At 48.9% G+C, this 23,997-nt stretch overlaps 6 protein-coding genes across 9 annotated transcripts; 3 read left to right on the top strand and 3 right to left on the bottom strand.

Moving 5' to 3' along the window:
* The first annotated feature begins 647 nt into the window (after positions 1-647).
* On the top strand, positions 648-5,034 carry LOC143372014 (uncharacterized). Of its 2 annotated transcripts, XM_076817796.1 has the most exons (7): positions 648-2,263; positions 2,334-2,703; positions 2,784-2,947; positions 3,033-3,174; positions 3,264-3,406; positions 3,488-3,695; positions 3,966-5,034. In XM_076817796.1, exons 1-7 carry the CDS (start codon positions 1,118-1,120, stop codon positions 3,968-3,970), a joined length of 2,178 nt encoding a protein of 725 aa, XP_076673911.1. In that variant the 5' UTR covers positions 648-1,117; the 3' UTR covers positions 3,971-5,034. The 2 variants fall into 2 exon arrangements, with proteins under 2 accessions (XP_076673911.1, XP_076673910.1); XM_076817795.1 differs by having other exon boundaries at positions 649-2,263; positions 3,488-5,034.
* Spt4 (Transcription elongation factor subunit spt4) lies at positions 4,222-5,659 on the bottom strand. Its single transcript, XM_076817828.1, has 4 exons — positions 5,400-5,659; positions 5,199-5,305; positions 5,073-5,128; positions 4,222-4,415 (listed from the first exon to the last, which is right to left on the bottom strand). Exons 1-4 carry the CDS (start codon positions 5,466-5,468, stop codon positions 4,297-4,299), a joined length of 351 nt encoding a protein of 116 aa, XP_076673943.1. The 5' UTR covers positions 5,469-5,659; the 3' UTR covers positions 4,222-4,296.
* A 592-nt stretch (positions 5,660-6,251) lies between these two features.
* On the top strand, positions 6,252-7,983 carry Geminin (geminin DNA replication inhibitor). 2 transcript variants are annotated; one of them, XM_076817823.1, is made up of 5 exons: positions 6,252-6,523; positions 6,941-7,023; positions 7,091-7,215; positions 7,311-7,483; positions 7,558-7,983. In XM_076817823.1, exons 1-5 carry the CDS (start codon positions 6,470-6,472, stop codon positions 7,615-7,617), a joined length of 495 nt encoding a protein of 164 aa, XP_076673938.1. In that variant the 5' UTR covers positions 6,252-6,469; the 3' UTR covers positions 7,618-7,983. The 2 variants fall into 2 exon arrangements, with proteins under 2 accessions (XP_076673938.1, XP_076673937.1); XM_076817822.1 differs by having other exon boundaries at positions 6,254-6,523; positions 6,908-7,023.
* A 584-nt stretch (positions 7,984-8,567) lies between these two features.
* On the bottom strand, positions 8,568-11,491 carry LOC143372431 (smoothelin-like protein 2). Its single transcript, XM_076818575.1, has 5 exons — positions 11,467-11,491; positions 9,615-9,690; positions 9,267-9,390; positions 8,925-9,076; positions 8,568-8,691 (listed from the first exon to the last, which is right to left on the bottom strand). The coding sequence occupies exons 1-5, from the start codon at positions 11,489-11,491 to the stop codon at positions 8,568-8,570; spliced, it is 501 nt and encodes a 166-aa protein (XP_076674690.1).
* LOC143372430 (uncharacterized) lies at positions 9,312-20,873 on the bottom strand. Its single transcript, XM_076818574.1, is given in 8 exon segments — positions 9,312-9,390; positions 9,615-9,690; positions 11,200-15,959; positions 16,718-16,951; positions 17,528-17,569; positions 20,447-20,474; positions 20,477-20,623; positions 20,730-20,873. Coding segments are annotated over 6 exon segments (4,656 nt in total). The 3' UTR covers positions 9,312-9,390; positions 9,615-9,690; positions 11,200-11,898.
* On the top strand, positions 20,601-23,947 carry Mol (dual oxidase maturation factor 1 mol). 2 transcript variants are annotated; one of them, XM_076817810.1, is made up of 8 exons: positions 20,601-21,968; positions 22,031-22,336; positions 22,441-22,498; positions 22,568-22,702; positions 22,825-23,044; positions 23,156-23,367; positions 23,445-23,640; positions 23,708-23,947. In XM_076817810.1, the coding sequence occupies exons 2-8, from the start codon at positions 22,172-22,174 to the stop codon at positions 23,886-23,888; spliced, it is 1,167 nt and encodes a 388-aa protein (XP_076673925.1). In that variant the 5' UTR covers positions 20,601-21,968; positions 22,031-22,171; the 3' UTR covers positions 23,889-23,947. The 2 variants fall into 2 exon arrangements, with proteins under 2 accessions (XP_076673925.1, XP_076673924.1); XM_076817809.1 differs by having other exon boundaries at positions 20,601-22,336.
* The last annotated feature ends 50 nt before the right edge of the window (positions 23,948-23,997 follow it).

Below are 23,997 nucleotides of genomic sequence, written 5' to 3'. Positions count from 1 at the left end.
AATGTCAAAAATTCGAAAGACTGTCAAATAATTTGCTTAACGCAAAATTACAAAAGATTACAAAAAGTCAATAATCAGTGTGGAATCCAAAGATGCTGTTCTACTTTTAGATGGTTGGCAAAATTCATCATCCAACAATAAGTAAATATGTTGTTACAATTCTGAATTTAATAAATACAATATATCCATGAAGGTTATGGTATTCCACAGTGTGCAACGTTTTTTTTTTCAAACAATATGATTTTATTCAGTAAAATACACGAACGTAATAAAGTTAAGGTATTTACTACGTCTTATTCTACACGTAGAGAATTCACTTTTCTACTTTAAGTAAAATACGGGCCCACCACCACTGCGTAGGAGCACGATGAGTGTTAAGGCGGTTTACATGGGATTAGATCGTTAGCAGATTTTTATATAAGGCCTAGTAAATCTGTTTTACATTCATTGCAGTTTCTTCATTATCGAATTAATGAATTCAATAATTACTTCTTCAATCCTCATCGATCATTCCATACTTTTCAATTTTTTTAAATCCTCTGAAGGATTCACGCGCTAGAAAAAAATATCGATTGAGCGATGAGAGTTGAATAACAGACATTTTAACATTGAGCGCATTAAAGCTGCTATTCGAATAAAATCCTCGGCGAATAAAATATCGAGAATGAACGTTAAGTGAAATTATTATGAGCGCCGCAAAGCATCTTAAATCCGAAGTTCGAACGAACTGCATGGCACTTGTCGCGGATCGGCCTTCGTAACAGCCTGTCCAGTGGTCATCCGGTACACTTGAATGTGTCAAGTTGGGTGCCACGCAGTTCTCCGCTTCTCGTCCCGAATTCACAGCTCTAGCCGCACTGTGCAATAAAAACGACGCCTTCCTATTTTTCGTACGCTTTACACGATGAGGACTATTAGAGGTCAATATAACGGAGGTGACACGCGCGAATGTTGAAACTGTCCGCTGTCCATTGTAAATGGGTGAGATGTTTATAGTGTTCACTTTGATGTATGTACCAAGGTAGTAAGCTGAAGGATGAAATTATTCTGCTCGACGAGTTCACGTAATTTAAGCTCGTCATAGCGAAAGCCCCTGGCCGAGGATCACTTAACGACAATGAACAAAGCTCATATGGACAAAAGACTGAACCAGTTGCCAACTTGGCTATGGACTAATTCCACAACTTTACCGCCGATCTATAAGATGGTATGGGAAGCGGTGCGAGAAGACAAAGTCAGATCCAACGGAACTCAAACAGAGCTGCTCGTCGACACCAACAAAGTCTTTCCTCTATTGCTCACTAGTCAGCTTCCCACGGAAGTGCTTGGGCACATATGGAACTTGGCGAATCAAAAGTACGCCGGCCAGCTCACGGAGCAAGAGCTATACATCGTCCTCGCTCTTGTCGCCGCCGCGCAGGCTTCATATACCTTCAATAGCCTAGACATATTACACTTACTTCCATTCCCACGCACCCCGTACTTAAATATAGAATGCCTGATGAATCTGCAGCCCGTCACGCAATTGAACTCCGCAGCTAAATTTCAGAGCCTCAACGACCATGGCGAGGTCAGTTTCATTGGCCCGGACGGGAGATACTCGTTGGATGTTAAGGGAAAGATGAAGCTGCACCAGCATGGAATCATATCTTCAGATTTAAATACGCAAATGGCGAACAACGTACCTGGCAGAGTTCTCTGTTTCGATAATAAGTCTCACGCTTCGTCTACAGCTGTGTGGGACTTGAATAATGTGTTTAAAGATGCGAAGCAAACTACCCGCTCGCAGGTAGATTCCAAGCGCTCGAACGTACCAGATCCATGCGACGAGTTCACCGAGTTTCAGAGCGCTCCCATTCCTAACATTCCTAGTGTCCCTGTCTGGGACACGAAGCAGGGCTCGGCTATTGGCAGCAGGCTCGCGAATCATAATTTAGGCGTTAAGAAGCTAGTTGAGAAGTCGAAGAAAAATAATATAAACGTGAAGTCCATGCACGGCGCTGTCCAAACACGAGTTATACCAACACCCTTTAATACAATGCCTCAGAATAAAGATCAGTCGACTATGGAAGGTTCGCCAGAAATATTTCCCAAATGTATGATGAAGAGTCAATCTAAAACAGTGATACTTAAGGATACAGTGATAAGGAACAATGATCCGCCTAAGGAGCACAGCGAGAACGTAAAAGAGCATCCAAATACAGAAATTATGAACTTAACGAACCACAAAGATGTTTCAAGCAAACCAGAACGGATGGAAAGGGTAATATATTCATGATTAGAAAACGATTCCATTTATCTGACTCTATTTTTCAATGTGGAATTGTATCTAGGTTTCGTCGAGAACGTCGGGATCTACTCAACAGGATCTCATGAATCTTCAGCTGGTGGAAGACAAATATAGTGCCTTGCGTGCATTGGTTCAAGAAGCGACTGTATCAACGGAACCAGATGCGAGCGCAAGTTATAACAATCAGGCGACTGACGAGTTTGGCGAATTCGTCTCTGCAGAACAGCCTGCAACCAATACTCCTGCCATCGATCCTTTAAACACGGAGAATTTCGCTGAGATCTTTACAGATCTAGATTTCAAATCTAACAGTAATACGAATGCAGCGAACTTGAATCTGGTGCCCGAAATTTCCGAGTCGTTTGACAATCTTAAACTCGAAGATACCGTGGAAGAACGCTCGCTAGAAATGGGTAAACGATGTTACGCTACTCCTATCCTTTGTTTCTGTTATACCGCAGACAGCGTCGTAACGATGACATTTCAATTCAAGGGAAAGCTCTTCAGAAGGAAGATGCCATATCAATTAATAGTATAGATTTCATGAATGGTGCGTCGAACGCACTGACTCGGTCAGGATCTGTGCCTAGTTTAGATCTTAAGTCTTTCTTACCTTCGAATGCGGAAGATGAACAAGTAATGGATACTGCGCACCAGGTTGCTACAGTTTATACACTTCTAGGACTAAACAAGAATAATAAACGCAGCAAAAGAAATTGGCATAATCTATTCACCTTTGCAGGCGGAATACTGGGAATGGAAGCAGTACATGGAAAGCTGTGTGTTACTGTTGCAAGTAGCTGCAAATATATTTACAACTATTACTTCGGAGCTTATGTTGCACGAAGTTTTAAATTCAGCGCAGGGGTATAATTTTCTTTGCAGTAAGTAGCATTACCGAAAAGTTCCACCATTTTCTGTGACACTCTTTTAAGATGCTTTTAATACAGTTGACTTGTTTCCCCCTCGAAAGATTTAGCTGAAGTGGCGGCTGTTTGTAGGCGTGTGAATTTTTCGTATAAAGAGATGGATATTAACATAATAGGGTTCGACGAGCTGCTAATGGACATCGATCGCATCTGGGCAGAAATGGAACCGTTCTATGCGAACATACCAGTAAGAAGCCACATTATTGCATCACACGTCCCGTAGGATATTGTAAACAATGTTTTTATGCTGTCGCGTAACGTGTTCCAGATTGTTACGGAACTACCAGCTTGGCCTTTGCATCAAGGAGAAGCCATATGTTGTTCACTTTGTTTAACGGTTATTACTAGCGGCAGAGTAGTGTATAATGAAAATAATTACCACGTTACTTGTGCAAATCTATGGCTTAATTGTGTAAATAGTCATTTGCCGGTATTACGACATCCGTCTCTCTATTCTCACTCGAATGTATGTCCAGGTAATAATCACATTTGATACTGATCCGCGCGGGGAAGGAAACCGACGCTCGCGAAATTTAGAATGTACACAGATTAACTTATTACGCGAAGATTCGTAGCTAACAGAGCAAGCCGACTTTATATATTTAATTAACAGTTAGAGAAATCAAACGTTAACATTTTTAAACATTTAACACGTAACAGGAGCATGTGTACGATAAGGGAGGATGGATTCCATATGTAAGTTGTATATATATTCTTTGAATTTGAAAATTTTCAATATCTTACAGACTAGTCCGTTTAAAAATAATGTACAGACAGCGAAAAGGCTAGAAGGGATGTACTAACGTACCGTAGTCCTCTCGAATAGGGTGAAAGCTGATGTCGCAAAGGGATCTCACGAGGCCGTAAGCATAGTCAAAACGAAAGAAAGGTTGAAAGAATTTCAGGGAATTCTTGAACCCCGAACAAAAATGTTCATATCAATCAAATCGAGTTATTTTCGAGAAAATCTTATAAGATTCATAGTGAATTTCGAACGCGAGATAATTAAAAGAATATTCTATTATGTAATATTACAATAAAGTATATGGTAATGATCTTACATTTACAAGTTCAAAATTATCGTTGACTCGTGTCGCGTGGTCTATATACTATTCCTCTGCTTTTCATCTCTCTTATAACGCCCGCCGGCAATCGCCCCGACACCGATATTGCGTACACACCTTTGCAAAATCGATCTGAAACAGGAGAAAATCGAATCTCACGTTTATAAGCAACGAGAAACGCTCTGTCCGTCACCGTTTACTTTGTTTCGAATGGCAATGGAAAGCAAAATGTAGAAACGAATGCGAAATATACACGAAATTAAAAACTCGTTAAGATAGAATCTTGTGTACGCACATGAACATGTTCCTTAATAATTACATATACTGGTCATACATCGTAGTAAAAATTCTGTAAAAATGTATCATAGCGATTAACGTTAAGAGCCTCCGAGGCGCGGGGAACTTATTAAATTCGCAAACCTTATGTACCGCGTTGCTTTGTATTAGCCGCAACGTTTCTATCGAAATACAGGCTTCGATACTTGTACAAAGCTCTGCCTCTACATGGGTATAAAACCGTGCGATGCGAAACATGATTTACATTGTCGTCATTTGCACTGCCGAGTGGGACAATTAGAAGGGAGAAGCTCGTTTAAGTTAGGTGCTCAAAACTTTGAAATTTCAAACATCAAAAAGATGCGGGACAGAGGATAACAGTTTATATTATAATTTACTATAAGATAATGTAACTGTTATAATTTTGTAAAGGTCTACAAGAATAAAGTAACGATATTTCTCTTGCTTAATCTCACCTTACTGCGTACAGACGTGTACTTATTTGCTACTTACTTATTCTTTGCCATTTGCAAACCCAACTGTCCTCTGGGCTCATCGCGGCTATCATACTGAAGATAACGAGGAACCGATTAGTAAAATTAAGAAAGAAGGAATCGTTGAATCGCCCGAACGGCTTACCCGTCGAAATTGGAACTGGTACAGTCGAAGACATTGTCCTTATTATTCTTCATGCGTAAGAATTCATCGCAATTGTCGCAACCATCGAATTCAAATTGGTCGAACGTCTATCATAAAATTACAATATGGATGATGGAATTTTAAATACCAATTTTGGAATAAGAATCGTGTCAGGGAATTACCAATTTGTAAACAATGTACCTTAACCAAAGAGCACACCAAACAAGCCCTCAATCCACGTAAGTCTTTCGGTACTGTTTCCATTGACATCGTTAAAACTATTCCTGTGTTATAATTGTTATTCAATTTATATCAAAGTATATTCCCCTGCATAGACCTCTCACAACTCCGTTTGAAATATATGGCGTACCTTCTGGGCATTCCAGCTGACAATAAAAAACTGTGTTTACGTTTGTTAAAAGCTAAATTCTCAACGCGAAAGTCAAACCTCCTGCCGCATTCTAAATAAATCAACTAATAACTGTAAGAATCACCACCAGAGGGCCACCAGCACCCTGAAATAGTACAGGGGTTCTCAACTTTTATTCTATGTCAATTCTCACAAATTAGACTTAATCCTCTCTTTTCTTGCCACATCAATAAAAACTAAAATATAGATTATTAAAAACCTCAACCTTAGCTCTGAATGAAACGCCAAAACCCTGTTCCGTCCCTTTCTTCCTCGCAGCAAACTTAATTTCACTATCCATAGGGCGAATTCCACTTACGCCCAAATCGCTCGTGAGTTTCATTAGAAAAACCTAGGTACAGGAAAACCTAGCTTAATGAAAATCATGGGCGATTTGAGCGTAAGTGGAATTCGCTCATAATTGATCTGTGATTACCAACTATGAAGATGAAGAACTCTATGCTTATAACTTATAAGAAACAGTTTTCAGTTAAAACTGAGTGATTCTCACGTTCCTTTTAAAGAAATAAATTCTCATAGAAACTACCCACGAATTATAGTTTCTTTTTATTTGTTACCATTATCAAGTTTGGAAGCGGATGTTCTAGATGCTAGTGATTCTAGACAGGTGATATATGAACGCGGGAAAACACTGCATTGCGATCGAGCAACCGTTGCACAGATGGGAGGAGGGCGGTTTCTACCAAACTTGTGCAACAGAAATATTTGAATATTTCCTCCAAAGACGATATACTTTGAAAGTAGAAATAACAGTCCATTAGTTCGTCGCTCGTTAGCTGATTATAGTTACCGCATTTTCGTCGTACGAACTTACTGACTTGCGTTTCTAACGGCCACTATCATGAAACCTGGAGGTGGTACGAAGGTTTCTGCCGCCAAAACTGCTGCTCCCGAGGTTAGTAATATAACTTGCTTCTTTATTATATTATATTCGCCTTAATCTTAATACAAAAAACAACCTATTATTTACACCTGAATTGTATGAAAATTTCTACGATCTGGAAAATTCGGTTTACTTACACAGAGTGAAATACTTCAATTTAGAGAATGATTGCCTCAGTTTTGTCTTTCATTAGGCTCATGGTTTCATAAGTTTGTTTTGAAAGCGCCATCGTCTAATGCTTTTCATCGCGTACGATTCATTAATGTAACTGTACCGCCTCTGTTTAATTCGTTTATCTGCTTCCACTCTACTGCAATCATCCATTAGCGCGGTAATAATTAATAGCACGTGAGAGCATCAAGGTACATCATACATCTTTCTCTTTTATCGAAACAGGATAAGGTCAGAAAGTCTTTGCACGTTTTGCAGCCGGCAGCCACCGACAAAGAGAACTTAGTTGGTGGTGGGAGGATGCTCAGATCCGCTTTGCCAGCGAAAGAAGCAATTAAAGCGTAAGTAAACTTCGGGACCGGCGGAGCTTGTAACCCCTAATCGCGTAAGACGAACTTTGTGTTACAGCGAAGTGACAGAGAAGCCGAAACACGATGCTCCAAAACGGAAGAAAATAACATTTAAGGATAAAGGTGTTCAAACCGCGAGGGGGGAAAAGATTAAGATCGAAGTTGAAGACTTGACGTCCGAAGGTACGTTTTTATAAACAGTTTTCTCTACTCTAATAAAAAAATCTAAGCTTACAGTTGTTAACTTTGCGTAAACATCTGCTGCATACTTACAATAGCGGGACCCAGCGAGAACTATTGGGAGGTGTTAGCTGAAAGGCGGCGGATAGCGCTTCAAGATGCCCTAGAAGAGAACAAAGAGTTGTCCGAACGCGTTGATTCACTGGAGGAGGAAAACCGTATATACAAGGAGATGCTGGACGAGTCGCGAGCACTTGTCGAAGTCCTACAGGTATCAGTTAAAATCACCTTGTGTCCGCAATGTTTAAATTATTTCTCTGCAATCATACGTAAAATTTGTTGCAGGAGATGCTCGGCGAAGACAGAAACGATATAAATAATTCCCTAGACGATAGTACCCTTTGATTTAGTGTTTTGCAATCAAGTACCAAACGGTGCCTTATGATTGAGAATAACAGAGATAATCGTCTCCATATTGGAGGCAATACAATGCACACACCATTACTATGGCGTGTAGCATGGTAAAAAAAAAGTCTGAGTACAATCTTAAAGAACTGAAAATGGAGGAGCTTCTATATTAATCTAGTTCACAGTTATTTATCCAAAATCGCGTGTGCTCGGATAAAATTCGTTTGTAACCGACTACGTACCCGCAGTTACTTACGGTGACACTATGGACCGCGACTGCAAGACACGTTTACCTCAGAGTACTACTTATTATAACATATATTATATAATTTTAATTACGATTAATAAAAGGATTTTCTAAGATTTACTGCAACTTTATATTTCCATGCCTCCGGTATCTTCTAACTCGTCTAATATACTTGCGCACGATATTCCGCTTCGTGTTAACGTTAGCCGCGAGAATTAATGGAGAGATTGCTAGTATCACGTGTTTATTTCACAAATATCTTTGGCATAGAAGACCTTCAGTTCCATTGAAAAAGAAAAACATTAACGCTAACATCTCAGAGTTTTTTTTTTGTTTCGGCAACGCCTGACACGGTGTTTCGTTGAAAAAAACGCCGGTTACAGCACTGCGTGGTTCGAGGAGACCGTTATCTGCTGCATCATCTCTCGGTGAAAAGTTCTACGTTCGGAAGGCTGCCAGGGAGTCGTGCGTAATGTGTTGCTGGACGCGTGAAATAGCGGCATTTTGCATTTGCTAGCACTTGGCGCTTCGAGGGCTGCGCCTCGAGCGGCTCGTAAATCCCATCTCGTTCGAAGGATGCGTGCCGTTTTCTTGGTGATCGGTTAAACGGATAGAAAGGACCGTCTCGCGGACCGCGAGAGTCGGTGAACGTCGGGTTTGCACTGCGGTACGCCGTCGAGAAGCGCCGAGAGATGGGTCCTTAATCCTCGTCCTTGAAGCGACGGTGGATGGATTGGACGTAGGTGAACACGCACTTCCAGTCCGGCTTGCGCATCATCACCATGTCCTCGACGTCGAGCAGCGGTGCGATCCCCGCCAGATCACTAAAAGGAATGCAATGGGTTCAAACGTACAAGGAAATAAATCTGAGAAGGAGGAAGTAGTACTAGGTCACCACCAATTGAGAACAAATACAAGTCAACTATGCTACATCTAATAGAACAGAAACTGCAAGTGTATAGTATCTAACATAAAACATAGGAGCATACAGATATCCTCTAACTCAGATTATTCTCAATTTTCAGGAGGTGCGAATGCAAGAAAACGCGATCCCTACTCGGCTTTCTTAAACGCCAATTCAAAGTTCATCCTGCGGTTCTCCGGCCGCAGGGAATAATAATCGAAAGCGTCTGGTCTGAAGTGGTGGAGCAGAGCGCAAAACGCCAATCCGTTGTTCCAGCTCGTCGAGAAGTTATCCAGCTGCACGTTCTGCAACAGAAAACGCCGTGGGCCAGCTATAGTCGACCGATTTCGCAACTATCGCAGCTGCCGGATCAATTTTATACATATACATACACACGCACACTATCTGCTCGCGATGCACACGTCGCGATTATCCGCGTTTCTGTAAATAACACGCCAAAGCACACACCATTTACAACGTAACCGTGGACTTTACCTCGTACTCTTTGGTCTTGGAACGGCACCACGCCAGTAGCCGCTCTTTTATTTGCGCCGCGTTGTCCCGCACCGTTGGCTCGGTAAACTTGAATCGGAACTCTGTTGCCGGCGACTTTACGGGACTAAATATAGAAAGAAAAGGCACGCGTTAAAGGTTTTAAAGGAATCGCACGGGTTGCGCGAATTCGAGGTTCGCTGGCAGGGACGAGTGCTATTAGGATCCACTGAATAACTGATATCAGATATATCACTTTATATCCTTAGAATGACGGATGGGAAATTGGTAGAGATTAGTAGCGCGATAGACAGGTAGATAGATATTAGATAAACAACGGTATACAATTACCTCGGTGTCGAAGCGGCGCTATTTTGTCTGTCGAGTTCGTGAAACTTGGCAAACGGCGATAGCGGCTTCCTGCGGGCTGCAAAAACGAAGAAGACCAAGCTAAGTAAAGAACAAGCATCTCGGCGGCGCAAACGTTAGGGTTTATCATCGAAACGCATTCTCTCATCGGACTCAATGTTAATATCTATGCCTAATGTTTTCTTTAAACGTTTGTCAATAAATCGCTGCGCATGTGAGAATTATTAGAAGGATCTGGCAGCAAAAAAAAAAAAAACGGAAAAAAGACAAAAGAAAAATCAACATCTTCGTTTCTCAACCTCGTCGCGATTCCCTTCATCGGAGCATCAGATGCTGTTACCAAATTTAGAAACAGTTAGGATCCCATCGAGTGGAACGTACGATGCTCTTACGAGTTACAAGAATTGATTTGTTACAGCCGCAATTCGTGATCTGAGCGGGGCAACGAGGCGATGACGGAAGAGAAAGAATATTAAGAAAAAATAAAAACAAAATACTGGCGGCACTTTTCTAATCTAAAGGCTCGTGTGTGCTCGTATCGATGCTTCGATAGGTCCGCCACCCTTCGCGCCCGTTCAGCGGGTATTCGTGCGTGATTCTACACACGCGCACACAGAGGTACGCACTCGTACCCGCCGCGGACGTCCAAGTGGCGGTTCCACGTCGGGAAATGAGATTCACCAGGTTCTCCGTAAAAAGCTCGATCCCAGCCAGCAGCTTCCTCGTCGATTCCGCGAATAAAAGAGACTCGGAAACCTGGCTGGCGCGCGTCCCGACTGTTTACAATCTACGAATAAATGCGCTACTTTTGCGTCGATAGAGAACGAATCGTACTCTGGTCGAACAAACTAATTCGCATCACCGCGTAGAATTCTTGATAGAGACGTACGAAGAGCGCGTGGCCATTTAACAAACTTACAAGCGATTAAAGCAGGGAATTCTTTTAACAATATTAATACCCCTGGCTCCTTCCATCCCTTCGCAACCCTGCGCCGGGCCAGGCCTTGACATTCTACTTGTTCCTACAGCAATGTCTATTTTAAATCTGGCCACGGCGCGGAGCTTCGATATCCATTCATTCGCGGTGAAAATGCATCAGGCTGGCAGGCTAATTTCTTTCCAAATTAATTCAGTCTGATTGGATTAGTAGGTGAGAGAGGAAAGCATGTCGGCCCGGCGAGTTAACGTTAAATGAAACGGATATCCGCCGGAGAGAAGGAGCCATCTTTCGTCATTCCGCTCTACTAACGGCGCGGCACGGTTGCCTAGAAAATTCTGCGATACATAGAGGATTCCGCGGCCACCGATACGCTCTACTTCTAATTCTTTCTCCGCTATAACGAGGATAATCAATCGTCGTGTCTCGTCCATCAAGAATCCCAAAGGGTGGCGGCTACGCGAACGGATAATCCGTGTGTGGTGTCGCCGCTAAAGGTTCTCTACTGCGCCTCTAGAAGTGCTCTCCGCTACATTCTTGGTTAAACTCTCGTGCACAGAGTCCGGGCGGTGCAAGCTAACACGCTACTGCGCGGCAAAAAAGGATCAACAAAGAAGGGCTGTGACTCACTGCTTTATTCGGGGTTTGGCACGACCTTCTAGCGACTCTCAACGTCCGTCCGCAAAACGTGTTCGCAGCGCGCGACTCGGGGCTTATTAAAAGAGAACAGAACAGAAAGACAGAGAAATCGAGATAATAAAATAGAAAAGCACACGCGAGGGTGGGGTGGCCGGGGGCTCGCGTGGATGGTCCGCGGTCCCCCCCGCTGATGGGTGGGTTGCTCCGTGGGCACGAACGCGAGCAACAACCGTTCTTTATCTCGCCATCGATGCGTACGGTCTTCACTATCGGCGAGATCCATTTCGTTCGCCGAGGAAAGAAGCGAGATGTCGCTTGATCCTCGTTTTCGTCGTTGCTCCAGCGAGGTCCACAGAGATCGAGGTCGGGCTCCTCTCCTTCGCGACTTTGAATCCTTTAGGCATCCACTTTTCCTCTCGCTAGCTTCAGCCTCTAACCTTGCAACGTCTATGGCACTGTTGTCGTCGCGAGATCGGCGCGCAACACGTGAGAGGAGCACGGTTTCACAAGCGGACGCTAGAGGAGCTGGAGAACTCTCTCCGCGAGAACACATCGGAGAAATGTTATTGGTCCTTCTTCCCTAATAACGGAGCACCGTGGAACGACAGAGAAAACAAGCCCCAGCTGAGGAGATCGCGCGTGGCCGACAGGTTCCTCGGTCGTGGGGAGGAGGACGACGATCCAGCCCGGTCAACAGTGGTGGCTGTCGATCCTCGTGGCTTCCTCGAACAGGTCGTCGAAGGCTTTGTCCACGTCTGCGGTGTTCACGTTCGATAGAGGCACTTGCTGGGCAGGTGGTATCCGAAGGCGAAGCTTCTCGTTCTCGGATATACCGGGCATCGTACGGCTACGGGACAGGCTAACCATCCCTTTGCCCATGCCGCGGGGTGAACGCCTGTGTTTCGCGTGATCTCTGGTTTCGGTGGCTTCCGGGGGGCTGTCGAAGTACTGTCTGATCTTATCCTCCATCTTCTTCACGCTGTCGGCCATGGAGGAGGCCTCGTACTGCTTGGACCGCAGCTTCTGCGAGGACGGTGATCTTGGTTTAGGTGGCTTCGGGTGGGAAGCTGAGGACGTTGACGATGAGTATGCGGATGACGCTGTAACGTTCACTCTAGGGGCACGGGGGTAGCTGTTGGACACAGCCAGCTGGTGCCAGGACTCCGATTTCGAGAGGACGATCGACCTCGACGGTTTGGTCGCGCAGGAGACGAGGTACTCGTCGCTGGAGTCGATGGGGGTCACTCCGTTCGGTATCGGGGACCGTTCCTTGTGGATCGGTTTCGTTGGGGTGCTGGGCGCTTGCTCGTAGGCGTCCCTGAGGGCGCCCACCCTGTTCGCAGTGACCGGGCCGGGTGAATGCGCTCGAGGAGGGTCCGGCTTCTTCTGGGGCACGGGCGCCAGGAACTTAGCGAACCGACTAGACACGTGTGAACTCGGGGGCTGGTCGAAGTTGGCTGGCTGAGAGAAGCTTGACTGGTGGGTCTGGGGAACGTTCGAGGGTTGATTGAAGCTCGAGGGTTGGCTGGAGGTGAACTGGTGGCTCTGAGAGAAGCTCTGGGATTGAGCGAAGCTCGATTCATGACTCTGAGCAGGATGTACAGATTGATTCAGGCTGGATGGCTGAGCCGGCTGGTGACTCTGAGGAACGTTTGAGGGCGGATTGAAGCTCCTAGGCTGATTTACACTCAGGTGTTGACCAAAGTTCGGTGGTGGGTCGTTAAGCGTGGTAATCTCGTTCTGCAGCCGACGAACTAGACTCTGCTGCAGCAGATTGTGCCGACGTATCTCGTCCTCGGGCGACGCTGTCTCGTTGGTCGGTGGCCTGGACTTGGACCACGACCACTGCGAAGGCGACGGGGACGACGAGGCTCGAGAATCGACCGCCACTTCCTCGGAACGCGGCTCGGGACTGTCGACGGACGACGCGACGGTAGCTATCGCGCAGGTGTACCTTGTGACCACTCCAATGTCGGGACTGATGTCCTGGTTCTGGATATTCTCGTCGTCTGGGAAACTAGAGCTCTCGGTGGGCCAGTCGGACAGCTTCTCCTCCGGAACATCTGACGGTTCATTGGACTTACTATAATTAGGCGCGCTCGGTGGGACGAGCGACGAAGAGTAGCCCTGAATCTCTTTATCCTCGTTTGGATAGAGAGCCTCGTTCTCAGCCTGCTTCTGCTGAGTCTGCGCGAGTTGCGAAGGCACAGTCTCTCTGTAGGCCTGCTCGCTAGGAGCCTGACGAGGACTGGGAGACACCAAGGGATCGTTCAGCTCGGAATCACTGGGAACAGTGCGGTAGTTCTGATTATGGTCCAAGACGAAGCGCTGGCGATCGTCGGAGGGGTGAATCGCGCTGGATACTTGATCGCAATCGGGTCGCTCGTAGCACAGGGGTTTCCAGTGTTTCCCAGAGTCTACATCACCCACTGATACCATTGGCTTTTCGAAATCACTGGAGGTCTGAACGGAAGCGTTGCTGCAGACCAAGCCAGGACCCTTCGTGATCTTCGGCGCCACGCGAAACGAACGCCCCTCGTCCTGGTGGTCGTCGCTCAACCCCGTTTGGACGGCCACTGACGAGCTGCCGCGCAGAGTCGCGTCAGGGAAGGTGTTCGTCTTCGACGACTCCGAGTCGCGTCCACTCTTTACCACCTCGAACATGTTCCTCGTCTCTCCGCGAAATTTCTCTTTACCCTGAGGACGCTCCACTGGAGGATACTGATGGGCCTGGGGACGTTTGTCCGGGACCATTTTGAAGGAGAACTTGCCATCCACCACGCCGGGGAGTCTGTCTCTGTGAGCCAGGCCTCGTTGACGCTGCTCCTCGAGCTTCTTCGTCTCCACGGAGGATCCTTTGCCAACGAATGGGGCGAACTGCTTGCAGAAGGACCGATAGTCCAGCTTCCCATTCTCCGTCACGGTGCCATTCGCCTTGCCCTCGTTTCTCTCCTGATCGATCCAAGGCGGTCGAGGGAAGCTCGACTTCTCCTGACCCTCTGCATCTTGCCTGGGCCTCGAGGAGGGCTGAGCGCTCTCCCGGTCGAACATCATCCTGGCCTTCTCTCGCAAAGTGCTCGACGGCACCGGGGCGCTCTTCGGCCAATGGTAAGAAGCGGGCACCTTCGAAGGCGGCACCGGGGACGGCTTCTCTATCTTCCTGAACGGAGAAGAAGGCGCGTGACGGAAGCCACCGGTCGAGTCGGTCTTCATCATCGGAGCGTTGTAACTCGAAGATGCCGGAGCTCTCTCGCTCGGCGGACCGTAAACTTGCGTCTGGAACACTCCCGAGAACCTCTTAGCCAGTCGACTCTTCGAGGACGCTTTGTTCTCCCTGTCCTCGTTCGCCGAGGGCTTGTCGAAGGTGGTCTTGATGTTGGAGAACCGACTGTTCCACTGCTGGTTGGTCAGCGACGACATGTCCATCGCTTTCGTGAAGCCAAGCGCTTTGAAGGGTGCTACCGGGGCGACGGTGGGCGCCTCGTTGTTCTTGGTAATCAGCGCCAGGAACTTCCTGTCGTTCTCAGTTTTAGGCTGCAAAGCGGGCACTGCCACGTTCGCGGAATTGAAGGCCTTGTCGCCGACGTGGATCGGTCGCCGCAGGGAAATGCAGCCGGTGGTCTCGTGGCCGAGACTCTCCGCCTGAAGCTTCAAGTAACTAGGTATATCTATGGTATTAGCCCGTTTAATCTTAGTCTTTTTCGCTGTGAACTTATTCCCTGCTCCGTACTTGCCGCCACTAGAGACAGCCAGCTCAGCGCGTTGCCTGAGGGCTGCAGCTAGCTTGCTCACGCGACTCCTATCCTCGTTGTCCTCGGCTGTATCCTCGTTACTCTGTGCCCCTTGGTAATTATTCCCTCTGTAGGGGGTCTGGTACATACTCTCCCCGCTCTGTTTAGCCTCCGCAGGGTCCACCTGTTGGATTCCACGGAGCACGCTCTCCCGAATCTCTTTATTCTTGTCCTCCAGCAGCTGGCGTTGATTAATGGCGTCCTTCGTACACTTGTCTCGTATCTCTTCCGGCTTCCTCTCCACGCTCGCTACGCTAGGCGTCGCAGGTTGCTCCTTCTGCTCCCTGCTAGCCACCGCTTCGTCCAGAGGCAAGCTACTCCTCTGCTCCTCCAGCCATTTCCTCGCCAGAGCCAACTCCTCTGTGGAGACTCCAATGGTGTGCCTGGTCCCTCGACGTCTCCTGCTCAACGACGTGGAAGGTAGCACTGGTGTCCTCTCAGTGGCCTCTTCGGGCACTTGCAGCCTGGCTAGCAAGCTAGACACCAGTCGCAGAAGGTGCAGCTTGCTGGTGGGGTCCGAAGCGGCGCCGTTCCTAGCGAGCACGGCCACGTCGATCCTCTCCAAGGTCTCCCGCAATCGCGACAGCGCTGTTTGAATGTCGGACAGCAGCAGCTCCTCTAGGAACTTGAGGTCTTTCTTGAGCTCGGGCTCCTTGCAGTTGCCTAGCACCTGCTCCACGGAGCTTCGTATGCGCAGGTCCTCCTCGGAGTCGATGCCAGAGTCCTCGGGCACCGTCGGCGTCGGCTCGTCGTCGCGACGGCTCCCCGTGGCTAGGGAGCGCTCGAGCACCGCGCGGAGACGCTCGACCAGTACGGGCAACGAATTCCACTCACCGACTGGCGCGTTCCCGTTGCTGTCGCGTCCATCGACGACACACGACGCCCCTACCCTCTCCTCCTGCCGCGCGTCACCGCCGTGGACGCCGGTGGACGGCTCCCGGTTTCCCGTGGTCGTATCCGCTGAAAAAGAAACGATACGAGACGGGGGTTGAACCCAGCCGACCTGAGGATCTTGAACACTATCGAAGCGCGCGAGCAAAGGGGAGAGCTCGCGCGCGCCCGGTTCCGGTGGCGGCCGCGCCGCGCCGGGCGAAACGCGTGGAACCGCCGCGACGCCTGACGCGTTTTCGCGAGGCCGAAAGGGAAGGCCCGCTTGACCGGCTATCCGCGCTCGCTTTATTTAAAACCCACGGGATTCTCCGCGGCATTTATTTTCGGTCGCTCGTTCAACGCCTCGAGCAGCTGCCCGCGAGCTAGCGTGACGGACTACGGCCGAGAGCCGTCGGTCACGAGATCGTCGGGGTAATTCGAGGATGGATGGTACCACCGGCTTTGTTTGATCAGTCGCGGTTATTTTCACTGGCGCGGACCGGGAATCGCGAGCACCGCGGCGATTCGCAGAGCTTCCTGGGGGCTTGCTCCCCGCCGGGCAAGCTTGTAGGAATCTCTCTTTCTTGCCTCGTCAGGGTAGCGTCGCAGAGATCTAGAGCTTTCAGGTTTTAGAGTTCTAAAGTCCCAGGATTCAGAATGGTAGAGTCCTAAAGTCTCGGATGCTTGGAGGTCGAGGGTCTTAAAGTCCTAGAGTTTCAGAGCTCGCGAGAGTAATGGATATTCGTGAGTGGTTCGAGCAATGAATTAAAGGAGGATATTCAATTTAGAGTTCACTATTGATCTCTGATGGTGATCCATCTATCCACGAATTACCGTGCATCACGAACCTGGTTGAGTGGCTTGCTTCTTCTCCGCCTCGTATGGTTTCTTCTCGTGCTCTATGAACGTCGCGGGCCGCGTTACCTCCTTGGTGTCCTGCTGGTTGCTCCCTTCCGAGTATCCCTTCGTGGATTCCTTGGGAATGTCGTTGTAGGTGTCTAGGTAGTCCACGGAACTGGACCTGCCGCTCTCTTCCTCGACGATTCGGTGGAAATCATTGCTCTCCACCGCGGCTCGAATATCTGCAAGGATTTCGCGCGCATCATCGTATCGGGGTGCGAGAAACAGAAGGGGCGGCTTGCGATTGGAAGCCTAGTACCAGGATAGTATTGCTTTAGAGAGAATGTCAGCGAGTAGGGCGATTGATAAAACGAAAGCCGATTAATAATGGATGCCAATTAATGATCGAATTTTCCCTCGTGTCTTTCGAAGGAGTATCTTTTTCGTAATTTCTTTTTTAATAAAGTGTACTTGTCGGTTTAGTGGAGAAGATAGAATGGTCCGGTTTTATGCCACACGCATCCCCAACCGTAGCAGAGCACAGCGAAATTTAGTAGCCAGGTGCGCAATCATAGGCCTGTGAATTTGAAACGAAGACGAAAAACGAGACAGGAAGTGAAGTTAATAATGTTATGTTTGAAACGAAGTCGTATATGCTCTTATGGATCCGTTCGGATTGCCAGTATCTTCGATCACCGTACATTTTCTCCTGAGCCCCTCGACGTACGCTCGTTCATTATCTATTTACGATACTCAATATTTCTAGGCCCGAGATATTCAAAGAACATCGTGACGCCAGCTCGTAAAGAACACCTCACCTTCCGTCTCCGACATTTTGATCCTCTGCTTCGACTGGGCGCCTGGAATCGAAAAACAAACATCGTTTCGCTTTAAATGTCTATGCTTACATATACTGCATCGAACCAAAAACAAAGAATAGTGAAAAATAGATAGGAAAGTATAGAGTTCTCGAGTGCTAGTCTTACCGAGTGCTAGAGTTCTCGAGATCTAAAATTCTTGAGTTCTAGATTTCACGAGTGCTAGAATTCCCGAGTCCTAAACTTCTTGAGTGCTAGAGTTCCCGACTGCTAGAGTTCTCGAGTTCTAAACTTCTCGAGTTCTAAATTTCTCGAATTCTAAACTTCTCGAGTTCTAGACTTCTCGAGTACTAGAATTCTCAAGTTCTAGACTTCTCGAGTGCTAGAGTTCTCGAGTTCTAGATTCCTCGAGATCTAAACTTCTCGAGATCTAAACTTCTCGAGGTCTAAACTTCTCGAGTTCTAAACTTCTCGAGTTTTAGACTTCTGGAGTGCTAAAATTCTCAAGTTCCAGATTTCTTGAGTGCTAGAGTTCTCAAGTTCTAAACTTCTCGAGTTCTAAACTTCTCGAGTTCTAGACTTCTCGAGTGCTAGAATTCCCAAGTTCTAGATTTCTTGAGTTCTAGACTTCTCGAGTGCTAGAATTCTCAAGTTCCAGATTTCTTGCGTTCTAGACTTCTCGAGTGCTAGAGTTCTCAAGTTCTAAACTTCTCGAGTTCTAGACTTCTCGAGTGCTAGCGTTCTCAAATGCTAGAGTTCTCGAATACTGCAGCCCTCCAAACCTAAACTCCTAAAATCCAAAGCTCTACAGATACACATAACCCTCACTTCTCTGCAACTCAAACAAAACATCTCACCTCCTCTCCCTCAATTCTAGGTTCACTTATTCCAAGTGCATTGTCCCTATTCCCTACTCTCCGTTTCAACTAGCGGCATTGAGCTACTCCTATTCAACGGATCGTTTAGCCCGGCATTACACCGCCCTGAGATTCCTCAGCTGAACGAAGGGATTCTCCGTTTCCTCGAAAGCGTAGCACGCGCTCGCGATACGGGCCTCTAATGCGTTAAATGACCGACTCTAGGTCTAGCGGGTGCAATCTGCGATGGCAGAGAAGCGTTGGCGGCTGTTTGGGACAGGGCAGGCCTGCCTCGCGCGAAAATAACTTTGACCCGTTTTCGCGCATACGGAAATTAGGAAGTCCCGCTGATTCTATGCGATCTACCCGCGCTCCCGATACTGATCGATACCCCATACGGGGACCGCAAAACATTCCACGCCTCAAACTGCTACGCGACACCCTTTCGCTCGCTGGCTATCAAACGGAACGCTTTGAAAGACAAACGGACCGTGGTCAGGCAGTAAATACTGATTAAAATCTAGAACAACAGCGCGCTCTTTCCCAATAAACTATTGCGCCTGATGTTAGGTGGACCAATTATAACAAGATGCACAGGATTTCGAATAAATAGAGCGATGTAAAGCGAACTTGGAAAGTTGCGAAACAAGAGGCGCGTGACACACGATTTTCGCGAATGCACAGAAAGGCCGCTCGGGATAAAAACGCTTCGCCAACTGCGAATTTTCAGCAACGCGATAATTAAACATCCCCCGGATTGCTGTTCCTCGGCGTATCATAATAAACGTTCCCGCGAGTGTTGCGCAACCCCGCTCACGAGCCCATGCAAGAGCAAAGAAATCAGCGTCAACAAAGTCCACCGTTCGAAACCTCCGAGTCATTCACGAAAAATTCCCCCACACCGACACCCCAGAATAATAACAGGAAACCCGCGGTTTACTTATTGCGACAGGATTGCAACACGGTCGGTTGGAAAATCAGAGCGCCGCGGAAGCGAAGTCACATTCCCACATGTGCGACGCAGGAAACACGCGAACTCACATACAGATGTGAAAAAGCCGAAGTGGAACGGCTCTGCGGCGCTTAAAAACGATTACATTTCAAAAGCGGCAAGTAACTCGACACTTCGAATCCTATCGCATCCAAACAACCTGAATCAATTGACCTACCAAGAGCCTCGCAATAAGGGAACAAGATTCTAACGCTTTCTCGCTTCGTTCAGCAGAATCGAAGCTAACGCGACAGCGGGGAGCGCAGAGCGGGCGCAGAAGCTGGCACGCTACCATCGCCGGGAATGAATCAACGCAGCGATAGAAACGTATTCAGGCTGAGAAAACGGAGGAAAGTTCCGGTCAGTTTGCGTGGCGCGCGAGGAGGACCATGATAGGCAAGCGGCGAGCAGCACACGCGCGCGGTTTCCACGAGGAGGACGCGCTTTATAAATAGTCCGGGGCGGGTTTCGCCGCGTCTGCCGGCCGATACCCACCGCGAGAAAGCACCTTCGTCGGCCTTCGACGGTTACGCTTTTTACCCGAAAATACGTCGACCTTCTCTGGCTGTGCGCGGCGCTGCTCGCTCCTTCTTTTTCCCACCGGTCGACCCCGCGGATGGCCGGCTGCCAGAGGCCCTCCACTTTGTTACCCGAAAATCTGTCCGATTTTGGCTGCGACGCGGCGATGGATCGAAACGAGGGCGATCGTCCGACGAGCGTCGCATCACGCGCGTCACGCAACGGCGACGCGACCGCAAATTACCACCTAACAAAGGGCCCCTCTTCCGCGTGGCCCCTGGCGATAAGCTACTCCCGATTCGACGTGGCTGCTATCCTCGTTCGCGGACGATTTCTCGCGACAGATCGCGGCGCTCGTTTTCTCTCCGGCCTGCGGAGCCCTCTTCGGGCCGCTTTCATCGAGAGAAAGCTGCGAGAGACGCCGACGGGATCGCTTCGATTTACGAATATCACCTGCCCGGACGTGCCTGCGAGCAACCAGATCGCTGGCGGGCGACGCGGGCACGTGGATTAACGCTCGACGGATAAGAGGATTGAAAATGATTGGTTTACCTTCAAGGGTCAGAGAAGCAGTGTGTCGGGTGTGTATTGGGGGCCTACGCGCTGAGGAGACTGCGCGAGCGGCAGCCTCTCTGCCACCGGAATCCTCGTTCCGGTGGTTATCGTCGGAGGTGGTGGTGGAGAGCGGCGATGGTGGTGGCGACTAAGGCGGCGGTGGTGGTGGAGATGCTACCAGCGCTGCCCGTTTAAAAGTTTAGCGTCACCCGGCTCGAATTAGACCGCCTGAAATAGATCGAGTTATTGCCGGCACCTATGGACGAGCCTGGACGCATACCTCGATATATCGCGGCGCACGGGACGCGGTGTTTGGTACCGTGCTTCCGCTACCGGTCGCGGACACTGTGCGCGTCCCCTTGGCACCCGTCCCTTTTATCTGTCCACGCCGATGCTCACCTCGTGCCGGCTCCGCTCTGGCCATTGTACGCGCACCTGGCCGCGGGTCCTCGGCCTGGGGACGCTTTCAGTAATCGCCGGTTACTCGTGACGAGATATTTCCGCGGAGATGGTGGAACCGGTGGAGCGAAGGTCGAAGGTCGATGACCCTAATGAGTCGAGGCTCCGCTGACCCGAAGATGCTGGGAAACGATACGCGTGTGGGTTGGCTGGGTGTGGTGGCTGATCAGGGATGTCTCGAATTACTCTTACCTGTGGTTCCCCGTGGATATGTACCGGTGACGCGTGTGTCACTCGCCCGGCACTGCTTTAATACTGCCTAGGAAAGCAGTGGAACTGTAATATCCGGATAGACCAGTGTGCTCTGTAATAGCTAGGCTCGCTGCCTGATCAAGGATGCCTCAATCTACTTTCACGGTCCAATATTCACGCACTACTACCGCCGGTCCTCCACTGTGATTATTCTAGAAGCTCAGTCGCATATACCGGCTCTCTCTCCCACCTCCTACGAGCGTGGAAATATCTACCGCGTCTGCAATTGAATCGAAGCGGCTGTGAATATCATTCCGACCAAGCGTCATCATTATTCAAGCCCACAATCTGTCAGCGAAGCTTGGTGAGGCTCGCCGGGAGGCAGCGTTACGAAACAAGAATTCCCTGGGGAAACAATGGGCGTGACCGTGCGTGCGGGCGTCGAAGTCTCCCGCGTGCCATCGGGCATGCCGCGCGATCCACGCTCACGTGTCACGTCTCGTGTCGTCATCCGGGATCATCGATCGCCGATCCGCCGAAATAAAACGAGGGGACGCGGCGTCGCCGTGCGTCGCGGCGTTTTTTCCTTTGCCCAGCTGATCCGGCGCCTTTTTGCTCGCCTCCTCGCTCCTCTTCGCGGCACGGCCTCTCTCCGCAAGCCCCACCTGCGCCTCTTTCTCTTTCATTCTGCCCCTTCTAAAGGCCTCCGCTGCCCCTCCACCTCCGTCGCTGGAGATCACTTTCGAAGACCCGTTAACCTACTCGGGGGCCTTAGTGCTCGCTCTGCCTCCGGGACCTCCATGTTAGCGGCGCAGGTGCGCGCCACGTTTTACCTCCGTTTCACAATAATCGTCCTTGGGTAGTGGTAGTCATCCGCGGCGACCTGTAGTCGAAAAGCAAAGATTCAGTGTCTGTTCGTCGGAATTATAGAAGAATCAATCAGTTTCGGCTTCTCGTTGCCTACGCCTGGTAGAATACTTAGGCAGGACTCTTGATGTCAAGTGGCTTCAACGGCGAACCGGAACTGACCGGTTCTCTCAAGGTCGAGGCGTCGAAAATCGGGTCGACAGGATGAAGGGATGGTTCGACGCGTTCCGTATCGACGGAGGGCCGACGTTGTACAGCTACAGCAACCGTACACCGGTCACGGGCGACGTTCCCTTGGTGATCGTCTTCGTGATCTTCGGCACCATCTTCACGGCGTTCCTGGTGATATTCCCTGGGATTCGAAAGGAGGTAAACGTTATACACGACGATTCCTTTGTTCTATATCGCGGTGACTGTACTACGGTGAATGATACCGCGTAATTCGCGCTCGGCGATTCCTCTTGCGTTTTCAGCGACTCAGCACCTTCCTCACCGTGACCTTGAGTCTCTTCGTCGGCGCGTCGATTCAAGGTAAGATCCCCTCTGCTCGCGATTAACAGCTTCCTCGAAGAAACACTAGTAGCTTCTTTATCTCCGCAGTGGCTCAGTATGGATCATCCTGGCACACCAGCTCGGCGACCATCGTCAGCACGTACAGCGCATTCTCCCGGCAGAAGACCACCGCTGAAATCGGCGGCTACATCGGCCTGATGCACATAAACATCACGTACAGACGTGAGTCACCGGCGTCTAAACATTTCAATCATCCTGTCCAATCGGTTTCGCTAGCTTCGTAATATACCGTTCCAACTTTTAAACTATCGCCCGTCCGCGTTATTTATAAGCCTTCCGCGCAGTGTTACCAGGCAACGAGAACCCGATGGACGACGTGGAGTACAACGAAAGGTTCTGGTGGAGAAGTACCGGGGAGATGACGAGCGCCTTCAAGCAAGCACTCAACCAGGGCGCACCGTTCCCTATAGTCTCTTTGGCGGAGTATTTCAGTCTGCATCAGGAGGGCTTCTCCTGGGGGAGCAAATACCGACAGGCTGGGTATTACGCGTCGCTGATGCTCTGGTAATGACGCAGTTCGTACTCCTCGAGTCGATACTGTTTCAGAGGTCTTTGTGTAAATTGTAATTAAGCCGTCGCCGGTATTTCCTAACACCTACTGCTTCTTCCTCGCAGGACAACCTTCGCCTCCTGGGTCATGATGAACTTGCTACTGGTGGTAGTGCCGCGATACGGAGCCTACGGCATGATATTCACTGGAATATGTATGTTACTGACGAATCTGATATACTGGGCACTGCTGCCCTGCGAGCCTCTCATAGCGCACATAGACGGCTCGATACTTGCCTTCAATCTGGGATGGAACTACTGGCTGGTTTTGCTATCTGGTATGCATTTCGCTCGTTATTAAACTGTACAGTTCCGAGGAGAGGAAGTCGGGATGGTTACTCTGTACGTTCTCCAGGCATCGGGTGCCTCTTTGCTGGAGTGGTGATAACAGCGATCGACATGATATTCCCTCATCAGTTCTCCACTATACTCGAGGTCGACTATGACACACCGTACGACAGGCACGTTATCATAGAGGAGAGCTTCGACACGAGGAACATCAGGAGGAGATTACCTAAGATCGAAGACTCTTTTGGCGATCGAATTATAAGGTTCTGTCTTGGTCTGCGCGCGTGTTCGATGGCTGACGCGTGCTGATATTTATTTCGATGCTTTCAGTCAACTGTCGTCGAAGCTGCAGAGCAGGCACGACGCCAAGGAAGACACGCAAGGGGTGATAAATCGCGGCTACGCGTCCCACGAATCCTCGGAGTTTCAGCACGAGCCTCACGAGGACCCGACAAAGAACAACTGGTCTTACCCTTTTCCGTCGTCTTCGAGGAGGACTATCAACGGCTGACTTTTCTTATTTATTCCTGTCCTCTGACATTCCGAAATAAAACTCTTACTCTTATTCTACTTGCGATTCTGTTCACCTCTAAACTCTGGAGCTCCTAGCAGAAAAGAAG

This window comes from Andrena cerasifolii, chromosome 8 (assembly GCF_050908995.1).
Source record: "Andrena cerasifolii isolate SP2316 chromosome 8, iyAndCera1_principal, whole genome shotgun sequence".
Lineage (NCBI taxonomy): Eukaryota > Metazoa > Arthropoda > Insecta > Hymenoptera > Andrenidae > Andrena > Andrena cerasifolii.
This window is presented reverse-complemented; position numbering and strand designations above follow the sequence as displayed.

Excerpts from the sequence above, each read along its gene's own strand:
- Mol (XM_076817810.1), top strand. The coding sequence starts at position 22,172 with ATGAAGGGATGGTTCGACGCGTTCCGTATCGACGGAGGGCCGACGTTG. Across the intron at positions 23,045-23,155 it reads TACGCGTCGCTGATGCTCTG|GACAACCTTCGCCTCCTGGG; the intron begins GTAATGACGCAG and ends TCTTCCTCGCAG. Across the intron at positions 23,368-23,444 it reads CTGGCTGGTTTTGCTATCTG|GCATCGGGTGCCTCTTTGCT; the intron begins GTATGCATTTCG and ends TACGTTCTCCAG.
- LOC143372014 (XM_076817795.1), top strand. The coding sequence starts at position 1,118 with ATGAACAAAGCTCATATGGACAAAAGACTGAACCAGTTGCCAACTTGG. Across the intron at positions 2,264-2,333 it reads AACCAGAACGGATGGAAAGG|GTTTCGTCGAGAACGTCGGG; the intron begins GTAATATATTCA and ends AATTGTATCTAG. Across the intron at positions 3,407-3,487 it reads CGTTCTATGCGAACATACCA|ATTGTTACGGAACTACCAGC; the intron begins GTAAGAAGCCAC and ends AACGTGTTCCAG.
- Geminin (XM_076817822.1), top strand. The coding sequence starts at position 6,470 with ATGAAACCTGGAGGTGGTACGAAGGTTTCTGCCGCCAAAACTGCTGCT. Across the intron at positions 6,524-6,907 it reads CCAAAACTGCTGCTCCCGAG|GATAAGGTCAGAAAGTCTTT; the intron begins GTTAGTAATATA and ends TTATCGAAACAG. Across the intron at positions 7,024-7,090 it reads GCGAAAGAAGCAATTAAAGC|CGAAGTGACAGAGAAGCCGA; the intron begins GTAAGTAAACTT and ends TTTGTGTTACAG.
- Spt4 (XM_076817828.1), bottom strand. The coding sequence starts at position 5,468 with ATGTCAATGGAAACAGTACCGAAAGACTTACGTGGATTGAGGGCTTGT. Across the intron at positions 5,129-5,198 it reads ACCAGTTCCAATTTCGACGG|TATGATAGCCGCGATGAGCC; the intron begins GTAAGCCGTTCG and ends CGTTATCTTCAG. Across the intron at positions 4,416-5,072 it reads TTGCAAATGGCAAAGAATAA|ATCGATTTTGCAAAGGTGTG; the intron begins GTAAGTAGCAAA and ends CTCCTGTTTCAG.
- LOC143372431 (XM_076818575.1), bottom strand. The coding sequence starts at position 11,491 with ATGGATCTCGCCGATAGTGAAGACC. Across the intron at positions 9,691-11,466 it reads TCTCGCCGATAGTGAAGACC|CCCGCAGGAAGCCGCTATCG; the intron begins GTACGCATCGAT and ends TCGTTTTTGCAG. Across the intron at positions 9,077-9,266 it reads CCAAGACCAAAGAGTACGAG|AACGTGCAGCTGGATAACTT; the intron begins GTAAAGTCCACG and ends TTTCTGTTGCAG.